Below are 18,553 nucleotides of genomic sequence, written 5' to 3'. Positions count from 1 at the left end.
AGCTGGCATCAGCTGCTTTGGGCATACCTGCACGGATTGGGAGCTTCGCCTGGGTTGTACATGTGAACATTAATCCAAGTATTGTGTTAAGTTACAACTTGGCTGTACAGAGAGCAAATGGTGGCGAGGAACTGTTGCTGCTTTTAACAGTAGGAGTGATGGATGTCACATCCCCTCCTCCCTTCACCCTTCTCAGCTCATCTGTTCCTGAAACCCTTATTCATGTCTTTGTTACCTCTAGACTCGACTATTCCAGCACTCCTGACCAGCCTCCCACATTCTTCTCTCCGTAAACTTGAGATCAACCAAATCTGCTGCTCATGTCTTAACTGGCACCAAGACCTATCGTCCTTTGCTTGCTGACTTGCATTGGCTCCAGGTCAAGTAATGCCTTGATTTCAAAATTCTCAACCTTGTTTTCAAATCCTTCCAAGGCTTTGCCCCTACCTATCTCTGTTTACTCCTACAACCCTCCGGGATACCTGCACTCCACAAATTCTGATCTCTTGAGCATCCCCGATTTTAATCACTCCACCATTGGCGGCCGTGCCTTCAGCTGTCTGGGCCCTGAGCTCTGGAATTCCACCACCCCCACCCCCCCCCCCCCCCCCAAAACCTCTCCATCTCTCTCTCCCCCTTTCAGACGCTCCTTAAAATCTATCTCTTTGACCAAACCTTTGGTCACCTGACATATTATCTCCATATGTGGCTCAGTCTCAATTATCTGTTTTATAACACTCCTGTGAAGCACTTTGGTATGTTTTACTATGTTAAAGGTGCTATATAAATGCAAGTGTTGTTGCTGTTTTCTGTTTTGTGTCTGGTTTCTGCTGTTTTGAGATTCTTGAACAACAAATAATTGAAAAGACAACAGTTGATTTGTTCCAAAATTCACACACATGAAAACACATTTTATTGTGTAAAAGAAGATTGCGCAAGTTTAATCTGGTTTGCGAACTGGACGATGGGAGGGGAACTGTTAAAAAAATACAAATCACGCCCAACTGAGAGACTCCACACAGGTTTGAAGTTGGGCCTCACCCTGGTTTATTCTGGGTGAGCTGCAGGTGCCTCTCAGGCCTCCAGCTGGACCCCTTTCCCAAATATTGCAGGGGGGGTTGGCAGGATGCGTGTGGTGACTGCAGCTTGGGGTGGGGAGTGGGGGAGTATGAGTGCTGTGGAAAGGGAATGGGGGAGTTCTGCTCCTTCACGGCTCCACAGAATCTGGTTGCCAAGCACAGAGGCTGCTGGAGAATCCTAGGCCCAGGGTCGCCAACTAGGGAGGGGATGTCAAATAAGCGCTTGGGGCCTAATGCCTGTTTTAAGCAAATCCACCTTTATCAATATGGGGAATGACTTTATGTTTTGAGTCAGGAGCTCAACGTTGGGGTCAAATACTGGTCCTGACCCCAGAGCATGTGGGGAACAGTCACCCAGCAGCGATTATTCCTGAATTGGCAAATTATTGGCCAGAGCGCAGGTCTGCCATCCAATTAAGGACAGTGGGTGGGCTCTCAAAGCTGGTGGGTCAGTAGGGGCCCTCCAGCATGGAAGGAGTTGCAGCTTACTGTTGCAGGTAAGTGAGAGAGAGAGTGGGCTTGTACTTGGTGAGATGAATGGCCTCCTTCTGGGCCTTAATGACTTTGATTTTATCCTTTCAGTACTTTTAGAAGCCTCGAACTAAAACATGGCCACAGCTGCTGGATCACCATTGTGGAGGGGAGACCCTTCCACAAGACAATCGTGGCCACAGCAATGACCAGGAAGGTAGGGGTGGGGGCCTCAGAGTCATCCTGGAGTGTTGCCTCCTCCCTATCCAGAGTCTGTCACTGGGAGGCCACCACCAGGCAGATGTCGTACTCCCACAGGGAGCCCACGGACTGTCTGGAAAATTTCTGGTGTCCTCTGATCAATAGCCTTACCTGACCTTTCAATTACCTTAACAAGCTACCCACCTCTTGGCATTCTGCCCCTGAATGGTCTTCCTGAAATTTGCTCAGAGTGGGGTGGGGGAGACATGATGTTAATTGCACAAAATTACTTGCCTATCCGCTTCAGTTCCCATCCATTCACAAGCTTCAGACCTACTGCTCCTCCACCCACTGCCTGACAGCACCTCAGCCACCTCCTCATTGGACCCAATATCCTGCCCATGGACCCCCTAGGCACAGCTCGATATGCCCAAAATTGGTCCCTTTTTGCCTCCCTCATCTGCCCCACTGTTCTCTGGCTAGATGATGTTTGGAATAGGGGTTGATTTCTACGCCCTGTGTCCACATCCTATGAGCTGACCTCAGCTGACCAAAGGGCTCAAAATGCCAGCTCCTCTGGCGACCCTGCCAGTCCCCTCGTATCCCACATAATCCTTCCCTCGAGGCAAAATCTCTGGCAAAACTCCAGCAGCCCCTCCCCCAACCTCCCTTCATCCAGATCGTGGGCTGGTGGGCGGGGCACCAGCTCATGTCAATCACAGAAGGAAGGAGCCAATGGCTGAGTTGGGGAGTTAAAGTTTTGAAGTTTGGGAATGGGCGGGTCTCTGATGTGATTTACCAAACTCAGCTGCACTACTTCCTCAGTTGCTGTCAGTTCACTCAGGGACAACACAGCACAGCTCCCCTGGGAAGAGAGACGCCAACAGTTTTTAAAATCACTCATAAAGTTCTATTTCCTTCTTCACGCAGATGGAAAGGCGATGTCCGGTGTGACAGCATTAACCAGGAGCTGGAGTTTCCAGGGAAGCTGCAGACTCTGTCAAATGGAAGAGGAAGAAAGCGAGACCGACATTAAATCAAATGAAGAGAGAGAGAGAGCTCTAAGTGGGTACGAGCTGGAGAATCCCACCCACATCACCTTATCACTTTTCCAGCCGAGCTTCTCTCTGATGTGCTGGACGGAGAACTGATAAGGGCATGTGTTTGGGCTGAGCTTCGAGTTCATTTTTTAAAAATCCGTTCAATTCTAATTAAATATCTCTGTGTGTTTAACAAACTGTCAGTTTGGCGCAAAGCGGATTAGCAAAATCTCGCAGGATTCTAGACTGTTTAAATGTTTTTTGCTGTTTAAGCGGTTCATCAGTAATTATGAACTACTTTATCATTTTAATCTAGGACACTCTACACTTCAGACCAGTTGATGGGATATGGAGTGTAAGCAGATGTTTCTGAGACGCGATGAAGGTGTTTGAGAAAATGCAAAACTTCCTTTTAAAACGTGTGCGTGGGTTTTGTTTTGCAGAGAAATGGGATTTTTTTTCCCCCAGCCAGCATGTTACATAAGCAAATAATTGATCCTGTTGGATTGAGGTTTGGTTCTGTGGCAGAGAAGGTTTATATACAGCTCACTTTTCTCATTTGTTGAGGTGGAACTTTTTAAATCCCACAGTAAATACTGGCTTTAATTGTGTTTAAAGTGATGGTTGATAACACAAATCGAGAGTCCCATTTGCCTGTCTGTTGTGTCTATTTGAACAGAGAGTCCTCCTCTCCACCTCTCTTGTGGTTTTGTGGTATGCTAGTTAATGAGTTTACTTGAATTACTGGTTTATCCTGGGACCTGCACTGTGCTGGAAGCTGTTACTCATCCAGGTGTTCAGTAAGTAAGAATGACACAAAGAATGCACTCGAATCTCGGTGTTACTGAAAGACTTGCAAAGAGAGACTTGCATTTATAAAATGCCTTTTATATCCTCAGGACACCCCAAAGTGCTTTACAGCCAATACGTGAAGTGTGGTCACTGTTGTAATGTAGAGAACATGGCAGCCAATTTGCACACAGCAAGCTCCTACAAACAGCAATGAAATAAAGTCCAGGTTTTTTGTTATGTTGATCGAGGGATAAATATTGGTAATCAGGACACTGGACAGAACTCCTCTGACAGTGCAGCACTCCCTCAGTACTGCACCGGCCTGACAGTCTAGATTTTTGTGCTCATGTCTCCAGAGTGCAGATTGAACCCACAACCTTCTGACTCGGAGGCACGAGTGTTACCAACTGAACTGTTGCTGTAAAAATGGACCTTGTACCTGGCAAAACTACACCTCAAGGTGAGGTGGGGAAGAAGCCGATTGACTTTAGCCTACAATGTTGGTGTAAGGATGTAAATATACCTTGAAGTTAACAATGAATAGTTATACATTGAGAAAGAAATCTCTGAGAGGATGGAAGTGTGAGAATTCCTTTAATGTTTCAGCAGAACTGCATCCACAGAGTAACCTGTGTTTATGAGCGCATAATTATACTTGTACAATCAGTATCAAGTGTTGGATAAAACACACCTGCAGATTGGGACAGATTTATGTGATCGTACTCACTCTTTGTATTTTTCATTTGTCTATATTCAATGTGAAAGAAATATTGTGAGAGTGTCTTGTTTTTAAGGAGCAAGCAGCCCCAAACAAATGAGCAAACGGGATCATTTTAATTCTGGATGACAATGTAAAGTGGGTGATATCGGATTTGATGTTGAGTATTGGATATCATATCAAAGTCGATGGTAAAGAAAACTGGGAATCATTGAAGTTCTTACACCAAATTTACAACATGGAATGAGTCTTGGTTAGTGTTTATCCTTCACGTGAACAGTTACCCTTATCTCATGTGCCTCCATGTTCCCATACCCCTTTATCCACATGTCTTTTCAAACATCTAACCTGTTCTTAGAAGTCGATGCGATCTCTGTTTCAATCACTAACCCTGGTGGTGAATTCCACTGCAAGCTGTGTAAAAGATTCTCCTTCCTTTTTTAAAGCTTTTCCATTTAACTTGTATCCCTCATTCGAGACCTATAAATCTCTGGAAACAGTCTGTTTCTTAGAGTAGTAATTTGTAGGAAAGCACATCGGCACAACGCAGGAGTATTTAGAAAACTGACCTGTTTCTAATATGTTCTTGTTCTGTTGCCATCCTTTTGTTCATAATATGTTGACTTTACATAACCTTGCTTACAAGTATCAAACTCATACTGCTGTGTGTTTTTTATGATTGCTCTTTTGTTATATGATCGCAAATCTTTATATTTTGTCTCTTGAACTGTATTAGGATAGAACAGAGTAAACAGTACTTTCATGATTTTAAGTGCCTTTATCTGACCATTCCTTTGTTTCTGTTCTACTGAAAATGCCAAATTTTCAAATCTTTTCTTCTTTGCTGTAAATTTATTCAGCCCAACTGTTTCATATTAGTGTTTATGCTCCACACAAGCCTCCTACCATTCGTCTTCTTCCCACCCCATCAACATATCCTTCTATTCTTTTCTCCCTCCTATACTTATCCAACTTCCCTCTAAAATGTATTTATCCTTGTCACCTGAGCCATTCCTTATGATAGCGAGTTCCACATTTTCACCATTCTCTGGGTAAAGAAGTTTCTCCTGAATTCCCTGTTAGAGATACTAGTAACTATCTTGTATTTATGTCCCTTAGCTCTGGCGTTGCTCACAAATGGAAACATTTAATGTGCTTATTTGAATGAGATGTATTAATACTGGGAACTTCAGCAAGAATTGTGCACTCCCAGGTCTGTATAGCTGAGGTCAGGTGTGAGATGACACCATTTCTGCTTTGTCCCAACAAGACGCCTTACTCAGAGATTCAGGAACAATACACCTCACTGCCTTAATGATCTTTCTGATCTCCCATCCCAGCAGCACACACAACCCTGCCTGGATTCTTATACTTCACTGAAGGTGCTGGCTTTTGGGAAGGTTCAATTCCAACAGCCCATAAATGCTTTGCATCAGCTCACTCTTGGCTCAGTGAGAACATTTTCACTATTGAGGCAGAAGGGCACACGTTCAATTTCCACCTAAAGACTTGAACACAAAAATCTAGACTGACACTCCAATGCAGTGCTGAGGGAGTGCAGCAATATCTGAAATACCCCTTCCTGGATGAGATGTTAAAACTGAGGCCCTATCTGCCCTCTTAGGTGAATGTAAAAGATCTCATGTTACTGTTTTAAAAAGAAGCAGCAGAATTACTGCTTGTGGGAGCTTGCTATGCATATTTTGGCTGTTGCAATTCCTACATTATAACAGTGACTATACTTTAAAAGGTATTTCTTTGACTGTAAAATGCTTTGGGATGCCCTGATGTCTTGGAAGGCGCTATATAAATGCAAGCTCTTCCTTCCTTGGCACTGAATTCCCAGCTGGTCACCACAGCTGAATCTGATCCTATCACAACCAAAATTTCTCACACATGGGTGCACTCACCACATTCAGATACACCCAAAACATGTATGCACAGACACTGCACTAGCTTCACTAGGTATAATCAGATGTGACTGAGCCATAACCAACGAATAACCCAAGGCTGGTCAGACTAATTGTAGTGTCCAATCATCAGGTGCCTGAGACCTGTTAATTTGCCACAGAGCAAATGCACAAAACTTTAAATGCACATATACACAATATTTAATTCCCAGGAAACTGTGCTGGTTCTTGTATGAAATGGACCACAAGATGGCAGCAATGCTCCATAATTCAGCCTCTGCTGTATGGAGCCGTCTGCTTAACATTAAACTAATAAGTAGTGAAAATAACTAGTGGGAGAATTCAAACTGAACCAGATGCTGCAACATGTTACAAACAGTTTTATTTATTGTGTTGGTGTTCATGTGTTTGTGTTCAATAGGGAATTCTAGAAGAACACAAGAAATAGGAGCAGGAGTAGACCATATGGCCCTTCAAGCCTGCTCCCCAATTCAGGCTGATCTTGGGCTTCAGTTCCACTTCCCTACCCATTCCCCATATCGTTGATTGTTAACGTGATCCATGTCAATTGGTGAAGTCAAAACTAAGACACAGAGCCTTTCCTTGCTGAGTTTATTGACTTTGTTCAGTGTCAACACTCCTCAGCTATCCCTATTTATATGTGTTCAAATACCATCACCTGTTTCCCTTAACAATGAAATTGATATGAACAAATCTTAATAATGCAATTGATAAGACAATTGATATTGACACTGATTCCCTGAGTCATCAACAATCTGTTTATCCCAGCCTTAAATGTATTCAGTGATGGACTATCCACAATCATCTGGGGTAGAGAATTGGAAATATTCACAACCTTTTGAGTGAAGAAATTTCCCCTCATCTCTGTCCTAAATGATTGGCCCCTTATTCTGAGACAGCACCCCCTTGTTTTAGATTCCCCGATCAGCAAAAACAATCTCAAGTTGCCCCTATCCAGCCCCTTCAGAATCTTGTGCATTTCAATGAGATCACCTCTGATTCTTCTAAACTCCAGAGAAAATAGACCCAATTTGCAAAGCCTCTCATCATAGGACAGTCCTCTCATCCTAGGGACCAATTTAGTGAATCTTCACTGTATCAACTCCAATGTAAGTTTATCCTTTCTTAAATGTGGACACCAAAACTGCACACAGTACTCCAGATGTGATCACACCAAAACCCTGTACAACCTCTTTATTCCTGTACTCCAATTCCCTTGCAATACTGGCCAACATGCCATTTGCCTTCCTAATTTCCTGCTGTACCTGCATGTTAATATTTTGTTTTTGTTGTATGAACACACCCAGGTCTCTTTGAACATCCACTTACAAGTTTCTCACCTTTTAAAAAAATATTCAGCTCTTCTTTTGACCAAAGTAAATAATTTAACACTTCCCTACTTTATACTCCATCTACCATCTTGTTGCTCACTCAATTAAACTATATATCTCTTTGCAGCCTCTCTCTGTCCTCCCCACAGCTTACCTTCCCACCTAGCTTTGTATCATCAGCAAACCTAGATATATTACTCTCTGTTTCTTCATCTAAGTCATTGATATAGATTGTAAATAGCTGAGGCCCCAGCACTGACCCAGGTGGGACTCCTATTCACTGCCTGCCAACTTGAAAAAGCTCCATTTATGCCCACTCTCTGCTTCCTATTTGTTAACCAATCCTCTATTCATGCTGATATCTTACCTCCAACCCCTTGCCCACTTATCTTACCTATTAACCTTTTGTGTGGCACCTTATTGAAAGCCTTTTGGATATCCAGGTATAATACATCTAATGGTTCCCATTTATCTACCCTACTAGTTGCATCCCCAAAAAAAACTCCAATACATTTGTTAAACAGGATTTCCCTTTAGTAAAACCAAGTTGACTTGTTCTAATTATGCTATGCTTTTCTAAGTGCATTGTTAAGACTTCCTTAATAATAAAGAAGAAAAATCTTTACCAGAGGTGAGAATATGGAACTCAATACCACAAGGAATGGTTGAAGTGAATATATAGATGTGTTTAAGGGGTGGTTGGACAAGCATATGAGGCAGAAGGGAAGGGATGGTTAGGATGATAGATTTAAGATGAGGAAAGATGGGAGGAAGATTGAGTGGAGCATAAACACTGGCGTGGACTGGTTAGGCTGAATGGCCTGTTTCTGTGTTGTATACCCTATGTAATCCTATGAATGTAATGGATGTTATTGGGGATCAAATCATCCAGAGAACATTGGTCATTCACATTGGATTTGAATGTCAGAAAGTTGTATGTTCAAGTCCCACTTCAGAGATATGAACACATAACCCAGGCTGACACTCCAGTGAAGTACTAAGGGAGTGCTGCACTGTCAGAGGTGCTGTCTTTTAAATGAGATATTAAGCTGAGGCCATGTTTGCCCTCTTAGTCGGATTTCTTACATCCAGTTATTTCAAAAAAAGAGCAGGGGAGTTCTCCTGGCCAATATTTATTCCTCAATCAACATCACAAATTATCTGGTCATTATCGCATTGCTGTTTGTGGGAGCTTGCTGTGTGAAAATTGATTGCTGCATTCATGATATTACAATAGTGACCACATTTCAAAAGTACTTAACTAGCTGTAAAGTGCTACAGGACCATCTGAGGATGTGACAAAAATGCAAGTTTTTCTTTAACTGTAAAAATGTCTTTTTGTTTAGACATAAATAGTCACTAAAGAAGAAAAAATATTAATAATAAACATTTGTGAGGTTTTGATTTTTGTCGATAGTGACACTTTAAGCATCTGGCAGAATGTGCAGTTAATAGTCTGCAAGAGATCAGTTACAGTTAATTCCCTAATTATAATCCAACAGCAATACAGCTGAAACCATGTGGGGATTGAGATTTCCAACCAGGAAGAATGAATAGAGAGCCATCAAGAGTAGCTCCTGAATTTAAAGGAGTTTCATCTGTCATCGCAGCTTCTTCCCCTCCCCTACTCCACTTTCTAACCTTTTGCATTAAATATCAAGTCATCTATTTAGATATAGTGAAAAGCCCAGCAGTAACCTTTCTATCCCACACTGTTACGGACAAAAACGTCTCTTGCTGTCTCTGCCAAGAGCTGGGACTAGTCATCAAGTGAAGCTTAAGAGAGAGAAAAATGAAGACTGGACCACAGCATCTCAGTGACTGAAACTGACCTCAACTACCACTGTGTTTTAGCTGGTGCCATGTAAAGGACGCTAATTAATATCGAGACTGAATGATTTATACTCAGACATTCCATTTTATATCCAAGGCTTTGGCCTAGAAATTCACACGTGCCTGGATTTCATGACCTCTTGACAATCTAAAGTACTTTACATCCAATAAGGTTATTTTTGAATTGTAGTCACATTTTTAATTCATTTATGGGATGTGGGCTTTGCTGGCTACGCCAACATTTATTGCCCATCCCTAATTGCCCTTGAGAAGGTGGTGTTAAGCTAACTTCTTGAACCGCTGCAGTCCCACGATGCTGTTAGGAAGGGAGTTCCGGGATTTTGACCCAGTGACAATGAAGGAATGGTGACATATTTCCAAGTCAGGATGATGAGTGGCTTGAGGTGGGGGGGGTATCTTCCAGGTGTTGGTGTTCCCATACAACAGCTGCCCTTGTCCTTCTAGATGGTACAGGTTGTGGGTTTGGAAGGTGCTGTCTAAAAAACCTTGGTGAATTCCTGTAGTGCATCTTGCAGGTGGTGCTGCCACTGTGTGTAGGTGGTGGAGGGAGTGAATTTTTGTGGATGGGGTGCCATTCAAGTGGGCTGCTTTATCTTGGATGGTGTCGAGCTTCTTCAGTGTTGTTGGAGCTGCATCAGGCAACTGGAGAGTATTCCATCACACTCCTGACATGTGCCTTGTAGATGGTGGACAGGGTTTGGGGAGATTGGAGGTGAGTTACTCTCCGCAGAATTCCCGGCCTCTGACCTGCTTTTGTAGCCACAGTATTACTATGGCTAATTTAGTTCAGTTTCTGGACAATGGTAAACCCAGGATGTTGGTAGTGGGGGATTCAGTGTTGGTAATGCCATTGAATGCCAAGGGGCGGTGATTAGATTTGCTCTTGTTGGAGATGGTCAGTGCCTGGCACTTACTTATGTGGCGTGAATGTTACTTGCCACTTATAAGTTCAAGCCTGGATATTGTCCAGTCTTGCTGCATTTGGACATGGACTGCTTCAGCATCTGAGGAGTCGCAAATGGTGCTGAACATTGTGCAATCATCAGCGAACATCCCCACTTCTGACCTTATGATGGAGGGAAGGTCATTGATGAAGCAGTTGAAGATGGTTGGGCCTAGGATACTATCCTGAGGAACTCCTGTAGTGATGTCCTGGAACTGAGATGATTGACCTCCAACAAGCACAACCATTTTCCTTTGTGCTATGTATGACTCCAAACAGCGGAGAGTTTTCCCTCTGATTCCCATTGACCAGTTTTATTCGGACTCCTTGATGCCACACCTGATTAAATGGTGCCTTGATGTCAAGGGCAGTCACCCTACCTCACCTCTGGAGTTCAGTTCTTTTGTCCATGTTTGAACCAAGGCTGTAATGAGATCAGGAGCTGAATGACTCTGGCGGAACCTAAACTGAGCATCAATGAGCAGCTTATTGCTAAGCAAGCGCTGCTTGATAGCACTGTTGATGATCCCTTCCATCACTTTATTGATGATGGAGACTAGACTGATGGGGCAGTAGTTGGCTGGGTTGCATTTGTCCTGCTTTTTGTGTACAGGACATACCTGGGCAATTTTCCACAAAACCGGGTAGATACCAATGTTGTAGCTGTACTGGAACAGCTTGCTATGGTCGCCCAAGTTCTGGAACACAAGTCTTCAGTACTATTGTTGGAATATTTTCAGGGCCCATAGCCTTTGCAATATCCAGTGCCTTCAACTGTTTCTTGATATCAAGTGGAGTGAATCGAATTGGCTGAAGACTGGCATCTGTGATGCTGGGGTTCTCTGGAGGAGGCCGAGATGGATCATCCACTTGGCACCTCTGGCTGAAGGTTGTTGCAATTGTTTTAGCCTTATCTTTTGCATTGATTGATGCCCCCCCCCCATCCCCCCATCATTGAGGATGGGGATATTTGTGGAACCTTCTCCTCCAGTGAGTTGTTTAATTGTCCACCACCATTCACAACTGGATGTGGCAGGACTGCAGGGCTTAGACCTGATCCATCAGTTGTGAAATCCCTTACCTGTGTCCATCGTTTGCTGCTTATGCTGTTTGGCACTTAAGTAGTCCTGTGTTGTAGCTTCACCAGGTTGACATCTCATTTTTAAGTATGCCTAGCACTGCTTCTGGCATGCCCTCCTGCACTCTTCATTGAACCAGGGTTGATCCCCTGGCTTGATGGTAATGGTAGAGTGAGGGATATGCCAGGTCATGAGGTTACACATTGTGTTCAAGTGCAATTCTGCTGCTGCTGATGGCCCACAGTGCCTCATGGATTCCCAGTCTTGAGCTGCTAGATCTGTTCGAAATCTGTCCCATTTAGCACAGTGGTAGTGCCTCAAAACACGACGGAGGGTATCCACAACGTGTAGATGGGGCTTCATCTCTGCAATGACTGTGCGATGGTCACTCCTACCAATTCTGTCATGGACAGATATATCTGCGGCAGGCAGGCTGGTGAGGATGAGGTCAAATATGATTTTCCCTCTTGTTGGTTCCCCCACCAACTACCGCAGACCCAGTCCAGCAGCTATGTCATTTAGGATTCTGCCAGCACGGTCTGTAGTGGTGCTACCGAGCCACTCTTGGTAATGGACAGTGAAGTCCCCCACCCAGAGTACATTCTGCGCCCTTGCCAACCTCAGTGCTTCCTCCAAATGGAGGAATACTGATTCATCAGCTGTTGGAGGGGGCTGGGTGGAGTGGTGGAGTGGGGATGATATGTGGTAATCAGGAGGTTTGTTTGCCCATGTTTGACCTGATATCATGAGACTTCATGGGATCTGGAGTCGATGTTGAGGACTCCCAGGGCAACTCCCTCCCAACTGTGCCACCAACTCTGCTGGGTCTGTCCTGTCAGTGAGACAGGACATACGCAGGAATGGTAATGGTGGTGTCTGGGACATTGTTAGGTAAGATTCCATGAGTATGAATATGTCTATGTCAGGCTGTTGCTTGACTGGTCTGTGACACCGCTCTCCCAATTTTGGCACTAGACCCCCAGGTGTTAGTTAGGTCTTTGCAGCGTTGACAGGGCTGAGTTTTCTGTTGTCGTTCTGATTACAACATCGACAGTGGTTTCATGGTCATCATTAGACTTCTAATTCCAGATTTTTACTCATTCAAATTCAATGGTGGGATTTGAACTCAGGTCCCCAGGGCATTATCCTGGGTATCTGGATTACTAGTCAAGTGACAATACCCCATGCCACTGCCTCCCCACTCTATTAAAGTAGGAAATCACAGAATCACACAGTGCAGAAGAGGCCCTTCGGCCCATCGAGTCTGCACCGACACATGAGAAACACCTGACCTACCTACCTAATCCCATTTACCAGCACTTGGCCCATAGCCTTGAATGTTATGATGTGCTAAGTGCTCATCCGGGTACTTTTTAAAAGATGTAAGGCAACACGCCTACACCACTCTCCCAGGCAGCGCATTCCAGACCGTCACTGCCCTCTGGGTAAAAAAGTTTTTCCTCACATCCCCATAAACCTCCTGCCCCTCATCTTGAACTTATGCCCCCTCGTGACTGTCCCTTCAACAAAGGGGAACAGCTGCTCCCTATCCACCCTGTCCATGCTCCTCATAATCTTGTACACCTCGATCAGGTCATCCCTCAGTCTTCTCTGCTGCAATGAAAACAACCCAAGTTTATCCAACGTCTTTTCATAACTTAAATGTTTCATCCCAGGCAACATCCTGGTGAATCTCCTCTGCACCCCCTCCTATAATGTGGCAACCAGAACTGCACACAGTACTCCAGCTATGGCCTCACCAAGGTTCTATTCAACTTCAACCTGACCTCCCTACTTTTGTAATCTATGCCTCGACTGATAAAGGCAAGTGTCCCATATGCCTTTTTCACCACACAACTAACATGCCCCTCCACCTTCAGAGATCTATGGACACAGATGCCAAGGTCCCTTTGTTCCTCAGAACTTCCTAGTGTCATGCCATTGATTGAATGGGGCAACCAATTTTCATAGCAAAATCCCACAAACAGGAATGTGATGACTAGCTTATCTGTGTTTTGTGATATTGTTTGAGAGAGAAACATTGGCCAGCACTCCTGGGAGAGCTCTCCTGCTCTGCTTCAAATACTGACCACCCAAGAGGGCAGACGAAGCCTCAGTTTAAAATCTCATCCAAAACACAGCACCTCCGACAGTGCAGCACTCCCTCAGTGTTGCACTGGAAATATCAGCCTCAACAATCTACACATGTTTCTGGTGGGGAAATTGAACTTACCACCTTCTGACCCAAAAGCAATGGGGCTACCCACTGATCCATAGCACAGTAAATATGGTTTCCCTGTTAATGGCCGTCAGAGAGTGGCATTAGGAACTGGCACCTGTGGCTCCAGGTGAATCTCCTGCTCCCTCCCAGTTTTCCTGTTTGCTCCAGTGGAAGCCACCAGCTTCCAACCCATGAACTAGTGGGCGTCAGTCAACAAACAGGGAAGGGGGGTGATGTTAACCCTGCTCTCCTGCCAATAACAGGGATGGGCAGGTGGTTAAAATGGGTCAAATGCTTCCTGCTGCATTCCCCAAACACTGGTGCTAGCTGCTATCTTAACTGCATTGTTTTTGACCTCAGAAAAGAGGAGTATGACAGGCAGACTGAGGTCTTGTGAACATCGGGGTCCCATGAACCAATTAGGACCCCAACATAATCATGTAAATCCCACAAATGCTCAAGTCATCAACGAAGGGGTGGTAAACAGGAGCAAGGACAGAACAGGCACAAGACGATAAATATTTTAAATTATTTTATGTTTTTTTTTACTGTCTGCAGGGGTGGGAGAGCTATTTTGTATCCCAGTAGGAAACCTTGGGTCCCCTAACTTTCTCCTGACTGCTATCTGCTCCTTCGGTTCCTAGACAATGACTTTCTACCACCTACTCTCACCTTCAACCAGGCGGTGATTCATGTCCAGATTGGGTGGGACTTGCACTTGAAGTTAAAATCTCTCTGTCCCCAGCTGAGGGAGCACTCACAGCCTGAGTTATACCTAAGGCTGCAGATACCAGAGCTCTGACCCTGATCCAAGCCCCTTCTCACACTGTCCAGGAGTGACTCACTCTGCTAAGATCATGTCTGGCATCAGATCAATTAATTTCAATATACATCGAACCATCAATTGATGCTACCTTATTTATCTCAATTAGAAGCTGAGACAGGTCTGAAACCAGGATCTTACACCTTGGCCAATACATCATGAGTGGTGTTTGTACCCATGGCAATGTCTCAGTGAGGCAGTGAAGGGAAGCACCAAAATTATAACACTAATAAATTCAATAAGGGAATTCAGGAGAAACTTCTTCACCCAGAGAGTGGTGAGAATGTGGAGCTGACTATTACAGGAAGTGGTTGAGGAGAATAGTGTAGATACATTTAAAGGGAAGTGAGACAAGTAAATGAAGGAGAAAGGAATAGGAGGATAGGGTGAAAGCATGGGAGGAAGCTGGTGTGGAGCATGAACACTGGCATGCATCTGTTGGGCTGAATCGCCTGTTTCTGTGCTGTAAATACTTTGTAATTCTATTTGGTCACACGGAGGGTATAAACCAAAATGGACTGGTTAGGCTGAATGACCTCTGACCATGTAGCAGCTTCCATGTATTTGCCAACTCCCTATTCAGTTGTGAACTTCTGATTTTTCCATTTGGAGTTTGGATCCATCACAGCTGCAGGAATTCTGTTTCACGTTTTACCAGTGACCCTGTTCCCAGCACTGTGAGCTGAGGAGGAGGATGGGTGGGAAGAGCCATTTTCAGTTTTTAATATATTTATAAATATGGGTAATATGTAAACAAATTGCTCTGGCTTTGCTCTTTGGGCTCAGTCCCTCTGTGGAAAAATTACTTGTAGCTCTTTCCTGGGAGGATTTATGTTGTGCTGTCAGAGTTGGCAGCATAGGTCCACTAATAGGGAAATTCACCTTCTAACACAGGAGAGACTGCCCATTTCCTCTTGCTGAGAAATTACCTTCTTAGCCCATAATTTTCTGAGCAGATTGTTAATTATGCCACAAAAAAATCATCTCTTTGCATAATGAGTTGTTAAATCTGAACCTTTAGCAAAACTATAATGATGTTACTCATACAAAACGATTCCTTTGTGCAGCTTGGGCCTCCACACCATAAAACAATGATTATCACATAATACATGTTCTCTTGGACTAACTCACTCTCATCTTCCCTGCCAGATTTTAATCACTGATATTAACTATGAAATGTCCAAGCCTTGGGGTTTGAGCCCTAAAGTAACTTGCATGTTATCTGCCCAGTACATTATGGAGCTAAACAATTATCTTTTACTAATTTTAATCTGTTTATCAAAAGCTGCCATTGGGTAACAGATTAACAAGAGTTTCGCGTAGCTGAAGGCTGAAAGCTCACCAAGCTTTAGTTTATTTGTTAATGGGATGTGGGGGAAGGGGGTCACTGACAGAATTTATTGCCCTTGCCTATTGCCCTTGAGAAGGTGGTGGAGAGCCACATTCTTGAACCGCTGCAGTCCCTGTGATATACGTACACTCAGCGCTGTTAGGAGGGAATTCCAGCATTTGGCCCAGCAACAGTGAAGGTACAGTGATATAGCTCTAAGTCAGGATGGCATGTGACTTGGAAGGAGCTTGCAAGTGGTGTTCCCATATGCTTGTTATCCTTGTTCTTCTACAGCCAATAGAGGTAGAGACACATTGCTGGACCTTTATTCTGCAGCTACCTTGATGGTACCAATGATGCCGCCTGAAATGGGAAAAGGTCCCAAATTTAGAGGTCGTAATATGTTTGATACACATAAGTGGTTTACTAGGCCATGTCAAAGGTCTGTTAAGAGTCAACCATGTTGCTGTAGGTCTGGAGTAAGACAGCAGATTTCCTCAATCCCTAGAGGAACCTTAATGAACTGGTTGTTTTTATGACAATCCAGTCATTTCATGGTCAGAATTACTGATATATTTAATTAACTGAATTTAAATTCCACCAGTGCCAAGGTGGGAGTTGAATTCATGTCTCCAGATCATTAGTAAAGGCCTCTGGATTACTAGTCCAGTAAAGTAGTCATTACCCACTCCAGCATCTACACCTCTTACCTGTAATAGCACAAAAAAAGTTAGTCACAGCTGAGCTCTGTTACTCAATACAATAATTCCATTTTGATTTCATTCTTATAGGGGGAGCAGGGATTACACAGATTTTGGGAAACTGGTGGCCCCAGATGAGCAATGGATTGGTCAATGGTGTCATGCAAAAATCACATGATCATTTTCAATAGAATTGGCATCATTGCAACAAAAATTAAATCCATGGTGACAAACAATAGAGATTTGCCCAACACAATCATCTTCCACAAGTCATTACACCACAATACAAAACCCTTACTCAGATTAAAGATCTCTGCAGTGGTTTACTTTAATATTTCCCACGCAGCCAATTTCCTAATACTTCCTTCACAAGTTGAGGCACTTTACATAATCCTAATTGTTACAGTGAAATTCGGACCTGCTGAGTTTTTCCAGGTATTTTTGTTCTTGTTTTCAGTATTTAGGTGCTTCTTGGGCTGGTTTTCCAAGTGAATTATCAAATGGGCAGCAGTTTACTAATTTGACCATTTATATCTGCAGTTAGTCGACATTGTGAAACAAGCTAGACAGTTATTGGGATGTATAAAGGTATTTTTTCAGGATGTAGCTGGATATATATCAGTTATTGCCAAATTTCTTCAACCAACAATAATCAGATACTCCCCAAGCCACAATCCAGTGACCAAATAGGGATTGAGGTTGGAAAGGTCCTGTTACAGTAAAGGACAAGGAGAGAGGGGATGGCACAGTGTCATGGTACAGTGTATAAGGAAATACAGGAAGAAATATTTGAAAAGCTCCTAGAATGAGAGGGCTGTCCTCTGAGGATAGATTGAGTAGGATGGGCCTGTACTCTTTGGAGTTTAGCAGAATGAGGGATGATCTCATTGAGCCGGATAAAATTTTAAGAGGGATTGACAGAGTAGATGCTGAGAGGCTGTTTCTTCTGGCTGGAGAGTCTAGAACTGCTTCACAATAAGAGGTCAGCCATTTAGGACTGAGATCAGGAATCGTTTATTCACTTAGAGAGTTGTGAATTTTTTTGGAATTCTCTTCCCCCTGAGGGCTGTGGAGGCTCAGTCATTGAGTACATTCAAGGTTGAAAGCAATAGATTTTTGGATACTAAGAGAATCAGGAATATGGGATGGGACAAGAAAGTGGAGTTCAGTTAGAAGATCAGCCATAATCCTTTTTAATGGCAGAGCAGACTCAAGAGGCCAAATGTTTCACTCTGGCTTCTTATGTTCTTATAAAATTAAGAACAACACCTACAGGATTTTGTTTCTCACAAATTTGGGGCCATTGGAAGAGAGGAGATTACTGCATGAGTTGATGGAGGTTTTCAAGGGGCAGGCTAGACCTTGCAACTATTGAGGAGTATAGAATGAGGGGGCATAAAGGTTTAGCATAACTTCCTTAGTATTGTACTGTGAGATGAAAATGCATTTCCACTTTAATGGAATGAGCAGGTATCAGGTGACTCAGATGAATGTTTTGTGATTATTGAGCTGTTGCTACAGTTTCCTGTGAGAAGGTTCCAGAAACGGAGTCAAATGGTGCGAGACTCTTAAAGTAAATCAAACTGCTGTAAAAACTGAGGACACTGTCAACCTGATAGTCATTTAATCCAAGAGAAAGAAAGGACGAGAGCAGAGAGACTTCACCCCATCAACCTGGCTTGAGATCAGCAAGATCCTTTGTTGTGCAAAGACTGTGTGTGATAATGTCGAATGGGTAATAGGGAATCGACAGCCTCACTTGCATCTCTCTGCATTTTAATTTCCCTAGCAACTGCCCTCTCTCTGTTACCCACCCTCGCTATAGCAATAGAGTAGAATCAATCCTGGAGTCTGTTCTATTGTGAGGTTCAGCCTTAAACTTGAACTGCATTTTATGGACTTCAGTACTGCTGAAAAAAAGATTTTTTTTTGTCAGAGATTTTCATCTTGCAAGAATACCAAATATAAAGGGAGCAACAATTTATACTATATGAGAAGAGGGCGCTGATTGGTTGGCAAGTGGATTTTGATTGGTAAAG

General features: G+C 43.6%; 1 protein-coding gene across 1 annotated transcript in view; it reads left to right on the top strand.

The window, feature by feature from the left end:
- Nucleotides 1-1,547: 1,547 nt before the first annotated feature.
- LOC121269856 overlaps nt 1,548-18,553 on the top strand; it is a 28,499-nt gene continuing 11,493 nt past the window's right edge. Inside the window, exons 1-2 of the mRNA XM_041174894.1 lie at nt 1,548-1,576; nt 1,662-1,767. Of these exons, the coding sequence (XP_041030828.1) occupies nt 1,548-1,576; nt 1,662-1,767 (135 nt within the window). The remainder of the gene's footprint in view (nt 1,577-1,661; nt 1,768-18,553) is intronic.

The sequence above is a fragment of the Carcharodon carcharias genome, chromosome 26, assembly GCF_017639515.1.
Source record: "Carcharodon carcharias isolate sCarCar2 chromosome 26, sCarCar2.pri, whole genome shotgun sequence".
Taxonomy (NCBI): Eukaryota; Metazoa; Chordata; class Chondrichthyes; order Lamniformes; family Lamnidae; genus Carcharodon; species Carcharodon carcharias.
Note: the sequence above shows the minus strand (reverse complement) of the source record. Positions and strands in the feature narration are given on the sequence as shown.